Raw genomic sequence first — 18,002 nt, 5'->3', positions numbered from 1 at the left:
ATATAGCACTTAGTGGTTGCTTGCATCATTTACATTTCTTTCTGTAACTAATCATAACAATTTTTATTCTAATGCAGAAAGCATTACAACTTCTTGGGTGTATAAATAGTTCCAGTAAATACGTGTTTTGTTCAATTGTTTCCTAAATTTTTCAGAGATATGAAAGCTGAAGTTTATTATGAAATACAAGACTTGAGCACTTCTCACACACAAAACCTTCCAAATTAAGTCTTTCCACAATTATCCTCTTTCCTTTTAGTTTAAGAAGGTGTCAGACTTCAACTAATTGCAAACATCTCTTCTCTGTAAAAGCAGCAGATTCAGACTAATAGCATTCATCAGAGCTACTCTAATCTCTGCAGATTAATTAAATGCTAAGTTTCATTGTGGGTTCTGGTGAATGGATATTTTTAGCCTTTGAAGGCACATTTTTTTAGTCCTTTGCATTTATTTTTTCCCTGGATACCCTGGTTGTATGTATCTTTATGGTGGCATCTGTCTATGATTATATCTGGATGTCATCTTGCCACTGGGGTGGACCATAGCTGTGCAAGTCAAGAGTGAATTTCAACTAAATGTTTCAAATGGCAGCAAGGTAAATAAGCTCCCAGTTTTCTAAGAGGGAGTTATGAAGAGGTTTGTAGAGGACTTGCATCCATTTCAAGAAACTACAAATGTGAGTTCGATTCATATTTGTGTTTAGGCTACATTATATGTTGTGAACTGCTCTCATCTGTATTTAAAGTAAGCTTGATTCCTCCATGGATAAACTGAATTAATAAACTTTTAATGCTGCATGTCTGTCCTCACTGAGTTTTAACATGGTTTAACTAAGTCCATTCCTCTTTCGATTTAGTCAAAATAAGCCTTCCTGCATACTCCTGTATGCATTGTTTATTCCTTTGTCAGATTTGGTTATTAAAATCATATGTATGTGTATATATATGTAAATATAAACCCCAAATATGATTGTCACATCTTGATCTCAGATGCCAGTGGCTCTCAAACTGGAAGTGTTATGTACCCTTTGGGTCTTGGTATGCCCTTAAATGCACACAGAGTCCCTGCTTCTGCTCACTGAATTCCAGTGTGTGTTCACATACCTGCCACTGTTTGCTCTCTAGCTCAGTTGCCTCAGATGTGTTGGGTAAAATGGAGGGTGCAATGGCTGTGTGAGTGAAGTGCCAAAATGAATCTGAAATGTTCATGTATCAGTTTGTACTGAGGGGAGATGAATGGGTAAATACTGACAGGGTGAAGGGGTGGAAGAAAGGAACAGATTTCACGGAGAATAACGGGGTGGTCTAAAGGCTGGAGTTGGCAGGAACTGATGAGTGATAGAGATGTAAGCCCCAAACTGTACAAGTTGATTCTATCTAAAATTTTTGCAAAGGGCTATAATACAATGCTGTGGAATGACCACATTGCTTTTTTCAGTGGACAAAATCAACACCTACAGTAACTTTGAAATCTGTTTTGGGGTTTTTTCACTTAACTATACTTTTGTCTTCACTGATTCATGAATAAATTATTTTGAGCCTTTTTGAAGGCTTTTTTGTCCTTTGTTAATCCACATATCTCCAAGCCTGACAACTAAACCCTGTGTGGTATAAACACAATATGCTTTAGGTTATTACACTTTCAGATAGACTTTTAAACTCCAGTGTAGAAGAGATTTCTGATGTGTTTTGGGCACTGGAGAATATGTTTTGATGCTACTTATGAATCTGTAATTTCTCTGAATTGGTGCAATTTTTATTGCCTTTAAAGAATATCTCATGAGAAACTTTCTGTCAAAAAATATTGCCATCCAAAACATTATCAATATTGCCAGTTTAGCTCACAGAACTCTTTCAGAAAGTTATAATTACTCTAATAGAGTTGCTGTTTGCAAGTTACTCCTTTCCAAAAGGCATATTTCATACAATGTTTAGTCCTTCAGGGATGAGAGACTGACAAAAGAATGACACTTCAATATGAGATTCCATGTTTAGTGAATAATTGGGATGAAAAATAGTCTTTAAAATTGTTATTAAATGGATCCTGCTGTAATAAATTAACAAAGCACACATCTATACTAAGCAAAACTGGAGACATTTTGGAGGTCTAGATAGTAACTACACTTTTTTTTAGCTGGCACTGAAGAAAACTGAGTAGCAAATATTCTTGTCCTGTGGGTAGAACTATTTTATTTAAATAGAATGCTTAAGCCTTCCTGGCTCAGTTTGCACAAGGAATACAACTGATAACCATCATTTGTTTTGATAAAGAGACTGTTTTAGGTTACAGGATTTTCCTCCTTTTTTGACAAAAGTGGATTTTCTCGTTTATTTGGGCTAGTGGGTTTATTATTTTTAGGATTGAAAGAAATGAAGAAGAAGAAAGCTTTATCAGTAAACTCATAGAACTGACTTTTATTCATTGCAGTCAAATAAAAAAGAGAGGTAATCTTTCCTATTGTCTAACAATATTATTGTTTCTTACACAGAAATATGATGGCCATCTTCCTATAGAAATAAAGGCTGTTCCTGAGGGCTCTGTAATTCCCAGAGGAAATGTTCTTTTCACAGTAGAAAACACAGATCCAGAGTGCTACTGGCTTACAAATTGGATTGAGGTCAGTTTTGGAAATTTAATATGTTTTTTCTAAGTAAATATTAATGCACTTAAATTAAAGGCTGAATCCCTTATTGCTTTAAGGGAAATCTCTGGCAACTTTCATTTTCTGCTTTTAGTAAGCCTGGATTCATTTTTGTTGTCCTCTTACACAGACCTTTTTTGCCACCTGGCAGGAGACTGTAATAATTTTACAGGAAATTCACCAGTACTTTTGTCCACTAAAAAGGAGGATGGAGGAACTGTGTGTCAGTAGTTTGGGAGTGATAACTCCTGAGAAGGTCAATACCTCATCTACCTTGTAAGGGCTAATTGCTTAAGCCCCAAAGCAAACTACTGGAGGAATCAGTACTTTCTGAACAGGGAATGAAAATAAATAGACCTTTTTGTGCCTGCTAAAATGCCAAGTGGGCATTGTTAAGTTCTAAGAAAACATACACCTAATATTGTGATGGGTTTTGTTTTAGACTATTCTTGTGCAGTCATGGTATCCAATCACAGTGGCTACAAACTCTAGAGAGCAGAAAAAGATTTTGGCCAAATATTTGCTAGAGACTTCTGGCAGCTTAGAAGGACTGGAGTATAAACTGCATGACTTCGGCTACAGAGGAGTTTCTTCACAAGAGGTAAGACTGCTTGTCTAATAATTTGAAATTTCTAATTGTTCTTAACTATGACGGATTGTAGCAGGTATCTGTGTCCCTGTTCTGCACTGAAGTTGTGAATGCACAGAGCACTGAGGACCGGTTGTGGAGGGGGGAGATCTGGGGTGGGGGTGGGTAGGTAAGTGTCTGGACCGTGAGCACTAGACTGGGAGAGCTTTTGCCTGTGTCTTCCCTGTGTAAATGCATGAAGAGAGTATTGGTGAAACAAGAACTAAGTCAGAGTTTTGCTGACTGCAGACTGGTGCTAGGGGGTGACTGCATTTAGGTTCCTGTATTTGATGTGGAAACTGAAAGTTACATCTTTTTCAGACTGCAGGTATAGGAGCTTCAGCTCATTTGGTGAACTTCAAAGGAACAGACACTGTAGCAGGAATTGCGTTAATTAAAAAGTACTATGGTACAAAAGATCCAGTTCCAGGATATTCTGTTCCAGCTGCTGAACACAGGTAAGATACTAGGCTAAGCCTTTCTAAAAACAGCTTAACAAAATGCATTTTATTTCTTATCCATCTTTGTATCCAGAAGTATACCATATAGTATTAACCATGATTCATCCAGCTGTAGAGGCTGCAGTTGAGTACTGATGCCTCTGCATTGTTCTAGGCATGATTGGTCTTAACTACAAATGTGTTTTAAATGTTTTAACTATAACCTTGTTATCAGGTCTAAGTAAATTTGGATTATTCTTTTTAAAATAGACTTGAAGGCTTATAGGTTGTAGATATTGAGGATTCAAATTATGAACTTCAAGTTTGGTTTTAAACATAAAATCATAAATTCAAAAAACATGTAAGTTGCAATTCTGAACTCTCACAGATCATATTCTCCCTCCAGAAGAAGTTGCTCTTAAGCTTCCCATCAGCATAACCACTTCAACCAATGGTAAATCCTTGATCTCTCACTAAGAATTGTGAATGAGTTTTTAAGAGTAAGGAACTGATCTCAGACGTTTGAGATGGAGAACTCCTATTATTTTTATATCCAAATGCTGTACCAGGTTAGGAGTGAATGCAAATCCTTGGTTTTCAATTGCAAAGCTACACACTGAAATGAGCAGAATATAAAAGAAGGTTGTGGTTTTTGTATTGAGCACAAAAGCCAGTTTAATAGCATTGACTTAGGATTGCAGGACAGGTAATAGAAAGGCTTACCTGAATAGTCCTTGTAGGGTAGTGATCACCTTTAAAGGAGCACTGCTTCACAGAACTTTGAGTACCATTGCCTTAGTGCCGTTCTAGAACTCCTGCTTGATCAGTAGAAGTGACAAATTTTGTCTGAAGTTTCTTCTCTCAGCTTAGCTTAATACTACAGTTAAATTAAAAAAATGATGGCCCAAGCAACTATAAAATTTTTTGTAATGAAAGCAAACACATGGAGTCGAGATCAAACGTCTTTTGTTCAGCATATTGAAGGGGTGACATTAGAGCAGACAGCTTAAACTGCCCTCCATAAAGTTTGCATTGCCACATGCGGACTGCAGTCACCCTTTCCAAGTTAATACACAAAAAGGGTCTCATACAAGAGACCTAAATTTTTCCAGAATTGTTATACTATTCCACAATCTCCAATGCGAGGTGGTGATGTGAGTGTGGTGCTTTCCTTTGGCATGGCAGCAGGGCTATTCCTGGAACTGCCTCAACCTCTGTGCAGCCAAGTTTGTTTTGTGTCGTCTCCTCACTACCGTGATCTGAGGCTTGTCCACACAGTAGTTAATGATGGAATTTTAAGGTATAAGTTCAATGCCACTGACTCTTATGCTGTGCTTGAGAGCATTTTTAGGTCTTAGTGTGCAGGTTACTAAAGTCAGTTATGTCAGCTGGTCTGAGACAGCCACGTACAGAACAGCTACTGCAGATCAACTGGCATTCAGTAACTTATTACTGCTCTCAGCAACTCTGGTTTATGTGCTTGCCTGTACCCTTGTACCAAGGGTAATGCCCTGAGGTTCCTCTGGAAGAATGTTTATATGAGTGACAATAATGGGTTTATATCACTATTAAAAATGAAAATAAATTCTGTTTTCTTCTTAGGATTTTTCTAACATATGGTGCTTCATTCTTAACTTCTCATTTTGTAGTGTGAAGTTGCCAGAGCAGATGTTCTGTTCTTGCATCTGTAGTTCCCTAACTGTCTGAATTTCAGACTTAAAAGAGAAACTCTCTGCAAATGTTAATAAAATAAAAGATCACATTTACATGTGAAAGAAATTTCATGTGCCAAGTGTTTGTCTGAAGTGCCAAAGATAAATTCAGGGTGCTGTTTATTTATTATATAGACTTATTATCCATGCAACACAGAGCTGATAAGCACATAGTTTATGCTATCTTGTAATCACGTTGCTTATCATTATCTTGAACTGTTTCTGGCAGGAAATACAGAATGTATGATTTTATGTACAAGTGCCACTCTAATATGAATTTTTCAATTGCCTTTGCAGTACCATAACAGCTTGGGGGAAAGATCATGAAAAAGATGCTTTTGAACACATAGTAACACAGTTTTCTTCAGTGCCTGTATCTGTGGTTAGTGACAGCTACGACATTTACAACGCTTGTGAAAAAATATGGGGTGATGACCTAAGACATATAATTGAAGCCCGGAGTCCAGAGGCACCACTTATTATTAGACCAGATTCTGGGAATCCCCTTGACACTGTTTTAAAGGTAATCCTTTCTTGAAGTCATTTGTATACAAGATTGGGAGGGCAGTTATTTGTTTTGTAATGACTGGCTAGCAAACATAGAAACATAATGCTGTAACTTGATACGCATCGTATATATTGGATGCTGGCTAATTTGGATTTATGAAAAATGTAAATGTTTAGTTCACCTCAGCATAGATATAGAAACTCTTCTGCAATCTAAATAGTTTAGTATTTTTCACTGAACCCATTCTTGCATAATACATTCTTGCATTGTTACCAGTTTTGCTGATGTAATGTTGCTGGAATGCTTCTATAAAGAGAAATTTTCATCACTTAATGATAAATACAATGGGAAACATTTGATTATTAACAAATGCAGGTCAATAGAACTTCTTACCACCAAGTTTAGGTATCTTGGCATCCTGTATTAAATCACTGTTTTGTGCTACAAATGCAAGTTTAGTGCTCTTCTCCCTTTTTTAAGATGTGCATTTAAGTCAGTGGCACACAACCTCCAAGCTGAAAAACACTTCTTGCCTTATTGCTCTTTAGAGAGCACAGTGATTGTTGCAGTTTCATAATAAAAGCTGTTGATACCTCTGAATTTGAGTAGCTGTCAGCACTGTCCTAATAAGAAAGCAGGGGCAATTTTAGGTACATTGGTACTCTATCAAATTGGATCTATACAGCTTTAACACTTTTATTTTTCCTTTGGGGCAAGTGATGTGTCACAAATAGGAATTGTGAATGACCTTTACTGGAGCTGATAAGAAAAGCTCCTAACTGAAGTGTTTCATTTTAAGTATTCATGGCTTACAAAATCACAGAAAACTGAAAACCTCATCCATTGTCTTAAAGGAGGTCAAAAGAAGAGCAGAATCATCAACTGACACATTTAATAACAAAAATTCACAGCAAGCAAAGGGAGAAAGAAGGGAAGCATGGTCCTGATTAGCTTTTGGGTACAAGTTCATAAAGACCATATGGTCTGTGACTGCTTCAAGGGCTTCCACCACAATGACTGGCATGTGTTTTATTTATGTGGGTAGATTTAGACCATGATTAGGTGGGTATATTTATGGATTTATTTTATTTTTTTAGAGAGAGAATGATTCAAATGTGGAAATTGTATTTCTTTATTGGAATGGCAGATTTTTATTTTCATTTTGAACTGTCTCCTTTTTGTTTTCAATAGGTCTTGGAGATCTTGGGGAAGAAGTTTCCCATTACAGAAAATTCAAAAGGCTACAAGTTGTTGCCACCATATCTCAGAGTTATTCAAGGGGATGGTGTGGATATCAACACGTTGCAAGAGGTAGGAGATCCTCTTCATGTGTCAGGGTTACACTGGCAACGTGGGTATTTAATCTGGACTCTGTTATGACTAGTCAGATGTTGCAGCAGAGACTGCTGACCCCATCCCTGCCCTTCATTCCAGACACTGGCAGCGTTATCATAATGTGTAAAACAAATTCATTAAAACTCACAGGAAATTATTAAGATGCATAAAAAAATCCCTAAAAGGAATTTTCTAATCCCCTGGCTGTAACCCTTCTCTTTCCACCGTTTCTCCTTTTGTTTGCTTTCATCATGCTTGTCAAGTCTAATTGAGATCAAAATCTGTGTTTGGTCCTTTCACTGATGTCTAAGGCACACTGTGCATGATCACTGTGCTACAGCAAGAGTAATTAACTGGTTTGGCTCATTAGTTATGTACCATCTGATATGTGTTTGCTCTCAAATTTTGAAGGTGTAGTTTTGAAAGAGACTTTTTAAAACCAAGGTTAAGGAAAGTGAGTTCATTGATTTGGCAACCAGTGGAATAAGGATGACTGAAAAGCCAAAAAATATGTGTAACAGATTAGGCTGTAGTCTGAGTCAAAATTGCAATGTCACCAAGACAAAAATTGATTATTTAGGAGATGCTATGTCTTTGAAACTAGTCATAAATTCTCCACTATTGACTAGATGTAGATCTTAGGTAATACAATATGGTTACAAAGGTACAGACTGCAGTGACTACAGATGATAAAGGGCATGTAGAAGGAAGAAGACTTGACTTTATCAGATTCATCCTTGATAATTCTTCTCCAGCTGTATTAGAGCTAAAAACCAGAAATATAAGTTGGATAAATTTAAGATTAATTTTACTTGAATTTACTGACACTTGTCCTAGCTTTCTAGGACTTGACACATCCTTAGATTCTTCTTAACAAAGCTGACTTTTACTGCTCCTCAAAATTAGGAGTAAGAGATATACCAGGTTTGGTTTTTAGTTAGTCTAAAACTATTTGTGTATCTAGCATGGGCACATAATGTAACCTCAGTGACAGAACTCAGATTTGTCACTTGGATCTTTAGAGAGCAGTTAATACTGAGATTGTAACCTGATATGCCAACTGTAGAGCAGTCACGCACTGCAGTTTTCTTCTGCCTCCAACACCCTTTAAAGTAAATTTTATTTTACTTTATTTAAACTTTTTCTCAGCAATGGTTTAACAGGACTGATGCTGGTGCTTGGCAAACTGTGTTGTGGTTGTGATGTTCATGAGTTGTCACAGGACAGAAAGAGAAGAAACTAATTTCTTGTAGGGAACTCGGGTTACTTTTTGTAGGTTATACTGGACAAAATTCAAGGATGCTCATATAGCATTGATTCTAGTCAAAATATTAAAACTAGTATTTAAAATATTTGCATTAGAGTGAAAAATGCTCTACTCTCCATGTTCAAAATAGATTAGGAAAATAATTGCAACAGCTGTTGGGGGAGGATAAGAGACACGATGAGCAATTCTTTATTCAGGTGATCTGCCTGTTTACCTGTTTTCCTCATCAAGCTGCAACTGATTATGAGAAGTCTACCTGTAAGATGTTGTAGAAGAGAGTAGAAGATCCAGTTCCACAAGACATACAGAGCAGACATATCTCCCTGCTGCCTGGTGGCACCTTCTCATCTCTTCTGACTCTGTAATCTTGCTGTGCCTCATGGCAGCTGCTGGTCATTGAACCGCTGGTCATTAAACTAATTTAGACCACACATGTGGCAGCAAAATGACTCATCCAAAAGTGACCACTTTTTGTTTAGTTAAATTTAGTGAACTAATTTGTCCCAAAAGGGGGGGCTAGTACTTGCCAGCACTATACAGGAGAAAATAAACTGTTATTTTGAGCTGGTAGAAACAGGCAGGAAGGAAGGAGACACTTCTCATTTGACAGCAGCAACTTTTGTTGGAGCAAAATGACCATGATCTTGTAACCTAATTTTAGTTGTATTTACATTTCATGGGTCTCTTCATCCTCTTGTGTCAGCAAAACCAAGGTTACCATGCTGACTTTCAGAAGATTGGGTAATTGTTTACCATTTTAAAAACCAAAACAACAAACAAAACAAACACAAACAAACCCCCCAAAACAACCCACAACCCACTAAACCCAAACCAGCCCTTGAAGTATAATTCATTCTTTTCTGAAAGGAGTTTACATAAACAAAACAAATGTGTTGTTGTGGCCATGTTTTTTCCCTCCCCCTTTTAACCTGTGCAAGTTGTTACTCTAATTACTCCGCATCAGTGTTAGATTCTAGACATGATTTATTGTTACAGATCAGAGGAAAGGAAATGGGTATAATAGGGAAATCTAGAATGAGTAATGAACAATTAGCTATCCAGAGTCTCACTTAGCTATCCAAAGTATGAAACAACAATATAGAAAACAACTCAGAGTATAAACTGGATTTTAAAATTCTTTGTTTTAATAGGGGATGCTGGTAGAACAGGTAAGGAAACTTTTCTGACTTTCTTTGCATTTTCACTTTTTAAAATCATTCCAATCTGCTAACTCCACAATATACTACACTTTCAAAGGATTTTCTTTGAACATTCAATTTCCAGATATCTTTAAATTTTTATACAAACAAAATCCTCTAATCTGAAGTCACAGTTGATGTATTAATCATGCTCATAATGGTCAGAGGAAGCTGGTCAAAACCTTGACACCTGAATTGTTCTCTCTATATAGGTTTGAAAGTGTGAGACAAGAAATTCTTCTTTATTGTTTCTCCCTTTGGGAGAGGCTCCACTTGTTTCAAATCTCCTCCTTCTTCCCTATTACTGCTGTTTCCCATCTCTTCCCTGTACCTAAGGAAGCTGTTACCTGGGCTTTGCTGTGAGTCATTGGTACAGTCAGAGCTGTCTTTCAGCTTAGTCCTGATTTCTCTTGACCCCTGACCAGACAAAGATCAGTCTGAGTAAGGAAATGCCCTTGAGAGAGAGGAAAATTAGAAGCCAGATCTTCACCCAGGGTGAGGATTTACGCCTGTAGCACAAGATGAACAAACCGTCTGTAAATGAGAGCAGGAATGCGAAGTTGAGAGGGGGTTCACATTTCTTCAAGAAAGGTTAAGCAGCCATGGACCAGCTATGCTGTACTTGCACTAAAATCTGTTAACCTGCAAGTTAACCTGCAGTGGACATGAAGTCTAGGAATCACATGCCTTGGAGTAGGGTTTTTATATATGTAGTTCATGCTACCTTTTGTAGGCATGTTCAAGCAAGTTCAGTGTCAGACCTGAGCTGTAAAACTGTATAATGAAATGAGCAGAAGATATTGGCTCAGGTTTGGCCAGCAGTTCACATGGCTTCAGGCTTGGTCAGTGTCTGGACAGAACTTGTTCAGAGTCCAGGTGGAGTTTACCTACATTTACCTCTTCAAAAGACAGTGTAGATAAGAAAATTCCATATCCAGGCCCAACTAAGTCTTGTTTCTTATGGGGCATGATGCTTAAGTAGAGGGTATACAAAATCCCTTTTTTTACCATTCCTTTGTCATCTTCAGTTGCTTAAGAGATGCTACAAGGAGTATTAATTAATTTTAATCCTTTATCTTCCCCGAGTACTCTTTTAACTGCTTCCAGGAGAATCTAATCACTTGAAAATAGAATTTCCTTTTGCACATGGTTACTGAAAGGATATGATGTCTACTGCTAAAATCCACAAGATTACCACATATTTGATTGGCCATTTGTTCAGGATACAAAGCTTCCAAAGGTTTCTCTTAAGTAGAAGTCATGGTGGTAGAGCTTGAGATTCATTTTGCTTGACTTATTGAGTGAGGCCGAGTAAACTGGTACTACTGGAATGATGGAAACTCGTTGATAAGATCTCAGCTGGGGAGAAATATCTGGTAGAAACATAGTGAGAAGGTGTTTAGGGCATGCCCTCAAAAGGTTATGACTCTGCTGTCCACCTCTCCTGTTGATTGGCCTCTGCCAGGCATTCACTCTGAGAGTAACTCTGAAGGCAGTCTACATGTGACTTAGTGGATAAACAAAATAGTAGTATGTTCTTTTGTTTACACTTCCAGTGTACCATGGTCTGAAGTTGGAGTTGCTTTTTTTTTTTTTTATGGTCCTTAGCTGTCCCTAAGCAGCTTGACATCAGTAGCTTGTAAAACAGTCCTGTTCAGTGTTACTCTGGCATTTCTTCTTGATGCAAGAGGCTGAGACTACACAAAATATTTCGATTGACACAGATTTCTAATGACACTGCTTTTTAAAACTCTTCACTGTTCCCTATAAACTATGTCCTTCCATTCTGTTTCTCACTTTCCTTTTTTCTGGGTAGATGGTGTATTGCTATCTCACCCACTATGGTTTTTTCACCTGCTTTTGTTAGTATGGAGAAGAGAGTGTTTGAACTCTATATTGGGGTTATAACCATAATTTCAGGCTGCTGTAAAGGTAACAGATCAGGGAAATAAATCTTGGCCATTTATGAGCATGACTAAACAAGCACCCATTACTCCAGGCTAGAGGATGTCATGTTTGTCTGGATAGAATGAGGGTAAGGGGAAATGATACCGTAATTTTTACCTTGACTGTTGTTTGCAGTGCAGTTTACATTGATCTGTACCTGCCTGAGAAGGTGGCAAAGCAAAATTAGAGCAGCTTGAAATATTTTCATTTCCCATCTTCGAAATCACTAACATAATTCTAGACAATGTGTCTTCAAGAGAGCTGCTCCGTACAAGTCATTGGTCAGAGTGGGTAATAACTTTCTGGAGTTGATGAGCAAGATGGCTGCATTGCTTTGGGATACATGCCCTGCTTTGAAGTCTTCCCACAATTCTGAGAAATTGGAAGGCTCTGAAGTACTCTCATGAAGTCTTTTATTTTCTTTAGAGCTCTGTTTCTCTGGGCATTGCATTACTGTGCCACCCTAGTTTGGGAAGTATATTTGCTGGCATGATAACAGTGTTACAGCAAAAGGTTTCTGTAATTATGCCATGCAGAAACTGTAAATAATAATGCAAACAGCGTGCCAGGTATTTGATTGAATTATTATATACATCTCCTGGAAACTGAATGTTAGTTGGCTTAATTGTCTGTAAAAGCATTTTGTTTAAGTAGTATAATATTTTTATGGAAAAATGGCGTGGCCTAAAAGTATGCTCGATCATGATTTTCTTTTTCTTATTAGATTGTGGAGGGAATGAAGAAGAATAAATGGAGTATTGAGAATATTGCCTTTGGATCTGGTGGAGCTTTGTTGCAGAAACTAACAAGAGATCTCTTAAACTGTTCCTTCAAATGTAGTTACGTGGTGACCAACGGTCTTGGGGTATGTCTTTGTACAACTTGAACCATTATGCTTTCAACACAGGCCTCCCCACCTGAAAACCTGTTTGACATTTCCTGTTACATTACTGCTATCTGCTTTAGGTACACAAGTCCCACAGAGCCCTTTCTGTTTAAAAACAATATTCTTTTCATTTTAGGTAAATGTCTTCAAGGATCCCGTGGCCGATCCCAACAAAAGGTCGAAGAAAGGACGGCTGTCGTTGCATAGGACGCCGACTGGAGAGTATGTGACACTTGAAGAGGGCAAGGGAGATCTTGAAGAGTATGGACAGGTATGAATTTTAGAAATGTGTTACATCATTCGTAATGCAAAAATAGACTGAGAAAAAAGCAGGTTATAACTAAAAAATTTATTTCTGATTGTCTTTTTGTTCAACTCCCATCTTATTACCTCAAAAGTGTCCCCAGTGCCAAATTCGGTAACCAGCAGAATGTTACAATGCCAGTAGAATATTCATGCTTTACAATTAGATATCTTTATCTTTCGTTTGTCTTCAGAAACAAGAGAATATTGCTGCTGTTTCCCCAAAATTGATGTCTCAATGTTGCAGACTGTATGCTGGCCAAGTAGTTTTGTTTGGGCTATATTGCACCATTTGAGTAGCTGGAGGTGGAAGAGGGACAGATGTAACTAAAATTTGTTTCTACTTCCCCACTGAGACTTTAAATAGTTCCTTCAGGGGTTAATGCTCTGTACACAGAGTAATTGCTCAGTTTTCAAACTTGTAGATTTAAACCAGGAATGCAGTTTCCCTGTGACTTCTTAACAATTGCAAAATAAAAGGCTATTTCAGTGAAATAAACACAAACTGTATGCCAATCTCAGGCTTTCAACTTGGTATCTCTTGCCTTTTCAGTGTGCAACATTGAAATGTTTAACTGCATGTTGACTTTATTCCCAAATTAAAAAGGACTGAAAATAAGTTGTCAAGTTGCACTTTGGCTTTTAGAAGCTGGAAGTTTCTAGAGTTCTCTGGTATACAGAAGCCTGTTTCTGTGCTAGTAGGCACACTGTTTTATGTAACAGTAAGGATAAAACAGAGATCTCTGAGAAATTTGAAGTTAAAAAAAACTGAGTTATACATGCTGTAGATATTGTGCTCTGGATGCAAAGATCTAAGAAAAAAGAGTTTCAAAATTATATATACACATGCATGTACATAGGTTTGTGATGAACATTCAGAGAGAGAGTAGGGCAGGGTGGGAGGGGATAGGACCTAATGATGAGAAATCTCTTTAACACAAACCATGAGACTTTGGCTCTGAGATGAGGCAATATATAGTCCCTTCATTTTTGACAGGTGAAATCATTCATTAAAATTTTTTTGGTCTTGGGGTGTTAGAAAGGGTCATTTGTGTGGTACAGGTTCTGGGGCTCCCTGGGAATGTCAGGGAAATGTCTTTTGTGGGGCCATTTCCCTAAGGCTCCAGGTCCTTGCAGTAGGTCACCAAGCACAGGGATTGCTCTGTGTTGCTGTTGTGCTGACTTTTGGGTGCCACACTGTGCTTATTGCTCTCCCAGTGTGCTGTTTTACAAAGTATATATGAGCAAAAGGCACTGTGAAGAAAGATATTTAATCTTTTTTTCTTTTTCTAGTGGGGAAAAATACTTCATTTAATATAAAATTGTAAAAAATCAGTTTGTATTTGATTGGTTGAGTGTCATTTTTCTTACAAACTACTGTAGCAAGGTATATTTAGTGTGTATTTGGCTTTGACCAGGTGTAGATATTTGAGTCAAGGGATTACCCAGCATAAAGCTGTTGTCTGTGCCCAGGATGGCCCAAGTCCCTTGTTCTGGCTAAGCATCAGTGAAAAATGTCGGAACAAGCTATAAAGATTATCTTGATAGTTCAAGCTCTAGTCTTACCAGCCTTGATTTGTGTGTTCACTTTTGAGTTTGCGTAACTTGTGTTGTTTCGTCATTTGCCAAATTGCTCTTGCTAAAACAATGGTGTTTCTTGCAGGACCTCCTTCACACTGTATTTAAGAATGGAAAGGTAACAAAGTCATATTCATTTGATGAAGTAAGACAAAATGCCAGGCTGAAGAACAGTGAATTACAAACAGCGTCTCACTAAGTTCCATTCCATGTCTGTGTATGTGTGTGTGTAACAAGTTCGTACTGCATACCTACTGGTTTATTGTACAGATTTGTGTGTTTGTGTTTTATGACATTGTAGCCAAATTATTTGTTGGTTTATGGACATACTGCCCTATCTTTTGCCAGTCTTTAGAAGATGAAATCAGGAAACGGTACTTACATTGTAAAACATATTTAATGCTAAAGTGTGCTTTTTAGGGCCCTTTGCCAGTAGTGATTCAATCTGGTATTGATCTTTTCACAAATGAGACAGAGCTGAGAAACTTTTTTATATATAACAGAATATCACAAAATGGATTTACATAAAATTATCATGATTGCTTTATGTTTATATTTAACTTGTATTTTTGTACAAACAAGATTGTGTAAAATATATTTAAAGTTTCAATAATTAAGTCTTTCCAACTTTTCATGATTTTTATGAGCACAGACTTTCAAGAAAATATTTAGTGGGGGGGAAAATCCATTGCCTTTTGTCCATTAATCAGCAAATAAAACATGGCCTTAAAGTTTGTTGTGACATTGTTCCATTTGACAACTAAATCAGGACTCGTATCTCCTTAAGATCCCGTAGAGTTGCTGACCTCACCATTTCTTGTAGTTGTCTGTATTAGTAAATCTGCATTAAACAAAATTACTGTTCTTACTAGAAGGTTTAGGTACTACAGATCTTGCTGGCACAGTAAGGTTTGTAAGTGAAATGCCAAATTTGAAAGGATTCTCTACTGCAACTTAACTTGCCAAGTCTATCCCACTTGGTATATGCACCTCAATATTTTAAGAGTAAAGTTTTTAAGAGATCTCCTCTTCCACTATAGAATATATGTGTAAAATACTGAAATATGGAAGCGGTGTATTTTAAAGTAATTACACTTCTGGGTTTATTTTTCATATGCTGTAAGTGACATGACTTTAAAGCAAAATACTGGACTGGGTAGTGCACTTTTTTACTTTTTTGTATTTTTTTCATTGATTTGCCTTTTGTCAGACTGGATGTTAAATTGTAAAAATGTTTAACTATTTTTGTTAACAACTTTAATAAAAGTCTATACTAGCCAAACTCCTACATGAATGGCAGACCTGTTTCCCCTTCTCGCCCCATCTCTTTGGGGCCAGGAGGGGCTTTTTTTCTGCAGAGGGTAGCAGTAAAACAGTGTGTTTGAGAGATAGTTTTGAACTGTCTGCACTTGATTGTATTTGCTCTCTGCCTATGCTTGATATAAGAATCTGCTGGAAAAAAAAAAAAACTGTTGAGGATTTTATTTGAGAAGCTATGTAGTAACCTCTGAAATGTTTGATAGTACTGTAGGATGGCTCTCACTAGAAAAGTACCTCCCTTACTTAGAAACAAAAAACTACAGCAAAAGCAAACAGCTCCTGTTATGCTGGTGATCAGCTATCAGCCAATGGCTTAATATATTGATGTAATTAACGCTTCTAATTAGTAAACAGTGTTACTGAAAAATGTTAGAGGTCCTCTAAAATAATTTAAACCTACAAAATTTTATAAAATGTGCTTTTAGAGGAAGCTTGAAAAGCCATACTTCATTATTCTTATCCTCTCACCAAAAATGGCCACATCAAAGCATCCATAATATTTCTAGGGTTTGTGGTTAAGATATTTATGCCCAGTCTCAATAGTTTTTGTTAATAAAAACCTGTTTCTCACTTGTAGTGTATGTAATTATACATTTAAGTGATGTATTGTTTCAAAAATAGTGTTTTAGTAAGACTCTAAATGCTGACCTTTCACACTGAGGAACTGCCTTCCCTTTGCTATTAATTATATAGTTTGGTTTTTGCCAGGAAAGATTTTGAATCTGGACCTAGGATCAGTAGCAGGTGTTTCACTCTAGGATCAGTAGCAGGTAAATAGTACAGAGTTTATTTCACTCCTCCACATGTGTACTAGGGAATTTTATGATGTATGGTTTAAAAAACAATAAAGTAAATGCTGCTTTCATTCTGTACCAATAAAAATTTTGATAACTATTGACTACCCATAACTGATATTTTTGTACTTGAGAACTGAGGATATACTGTGGAAGCACTGTTTTCTTGTGTACCATGAAATACATTAGTAATTGTTCAGTATTGTCTAAAACTTTCAGCTTATTAGTTGGAAACTCAAATGAAATTCTCTACTTGTGCATGTCACTTTCAGAAAGTTGTAACGTCACTCATTTTATTAAATGTTAATATCTCTAAAAGAGAAAAGAGAAAAAAAAAGAAAAACACCTGGTGCTATTCAGACTTGAATACTTGTCTCTGTGTTTGGTGGTTTGACATTCTGGGCATCAAGGAGATGACAGAAATTACTGCAGTGCTTGAACCATACAATATCCTAATTCTTCCACATGAAAGCAAACAGCATGTTTGTTTGCTTTAAATTACTAGATTTGTAGTCATTGATATATTTTAATTATCCCCATTTCATAATATAATACAGTATTTGTATTTAAAAATAAGAATTGGGAATTTTGTGTTTAATACTCTGATTTGTAACCATATTTAGCATAAGAAATGGATTTTGTAATACTATTTTTTTCTTCAGCTGCATGATTATAAAAAGATGCTTTTTTTGGTACTTTGAAAGATCTGAGGAGAGAACAGAAGAATACTTAACTGTTTGGTTTGCCAAAATCAAATCAAAGCTTAAACAGTTCTTTTCTTATAGGTTTTTACATTCCTTCTTGTTTAGGGAAGAATAAATATTCCTCACTTAAATCCTCTGTTAAAGTAAGTTTAATGTACTTGGCTTCAAATACCGGTATGTAACACACATGGAAATAAAGTTTAGTTCTGGCAGTGAAAATAATAGCCATCTGACTGTGTCTTAAAGTTGTGATGTTGGGCATCAGATGTCATTCCTGTGCTCTTTGTTGCCAAACGCAGAGCAGAGCAGAGCTGTGCTGTCACTGCAGCCCTCTGAGGAGAGCTGCTCCGCTGGCTTGGAGGCAGTTTGGGGCACAGTGATTGAATTTGCAACCAGCTCAGTTCTAGAGAAGAGAAGAGAAGGGAAACTGGGCACTGCTTTTTTTCTTTCTGCTTTTCTTTTTTTTTTTTTTTTTTTTGGAGTGAGCACATCTGTGCTTCAGCGTCTTGTCTGTATGTGCTTAAAACTGAAGCACTTGTAATTGAATTTGATATAAGGAATTATCCTCTGTATTTAACATAATCTTCTCTCAAATAAAGAAGATTTGTTGTTTAAACTTTACCTCTAAAGTCCCTAAAAATGCTTGTTTAAAAGCAAATTAATCATCAGTGTTGCAGCCTTCAGTTCATTTTAGTATCCGTGAAAAATAATGTCAGCTCTTCGGCAGAGAGAGCATCTCA

General features: G+C 36.9%; 1 protein-coding gene across 2 annotated transcripts in view; it reads left to right on the top strand.

The window, feature by feature from the left end:
• NAMPT (nicotinamide phosphoribosyltransferase) overlaps window positions 1–17,484 on the top strand; it is a 29,485-nt gene extending 12,001 nt beyond the window's left edge. The window contains exons 4-12 of one of the 2 annotated variants that reach the window (XM_050325095.1): window positions 2,489–2,617; window positions 3,084–3,242; window positions 3,591–3,727; window positions 5,719–5,944; window positions 7,121–7,240; window positions 9,683–9,700; window positions 12,402–12,542; window positions 12,700–12,834; window positions 14,530–17,484. In XM_050325095.1, coding sequence (XP_050181052.1) covers window positions 2,489–2,617; window positions 3,084–3,242; window positions 3,591–3,727; window positions 5,719–5,944; window positions 7,121–7,240; window positions 9,683–9,700; window positions 12,402–12,542; window positions 12,700–12,834; window positions 14,530–14,643 — 1,179 coding nt within the window. In that variant the 3' untranslated portion in view covers window positions 14,644–17,484. The remainder of the gene's footprint in view (window positions 1–2,488; window positions 2,618–3,083; window positions 3,243–3,590; window positions 3,728–5,718; window positions 5,945–7,120; window positions 7,241–9,682; window positions 9,701–12,401; window positions 12,543–12,699; window positions 12,835–14,529) is intronic. The other variant, XM_050325096.1, reaches the window with a different exon arrangement.
• Window positions 17,485–18,002: the final 518 nt, after the last annotated feature.

Source organism: Myiozetetes cayanensis, unplaced genomic scaffold, assembly GCF_022539395.1.
Source record: "Myiozetetes cayanensis isolate MyiCay16 unplaced genomic scaffold, myiCay2020 scf3, whole genome shotgun sequence".
In the NCBI taxonomy this organism is placed as follows: Eukaryota; Metazoa; Chordata; class Aves; order Passeriformes; family Tyrannidae; genus Myiozetetes; species Myiozetetes cayanensis.
Note: the sequence above shows the minus strand (reverse complement) of the source record. Positions and strands in the feature narration are given on the sequence as shown.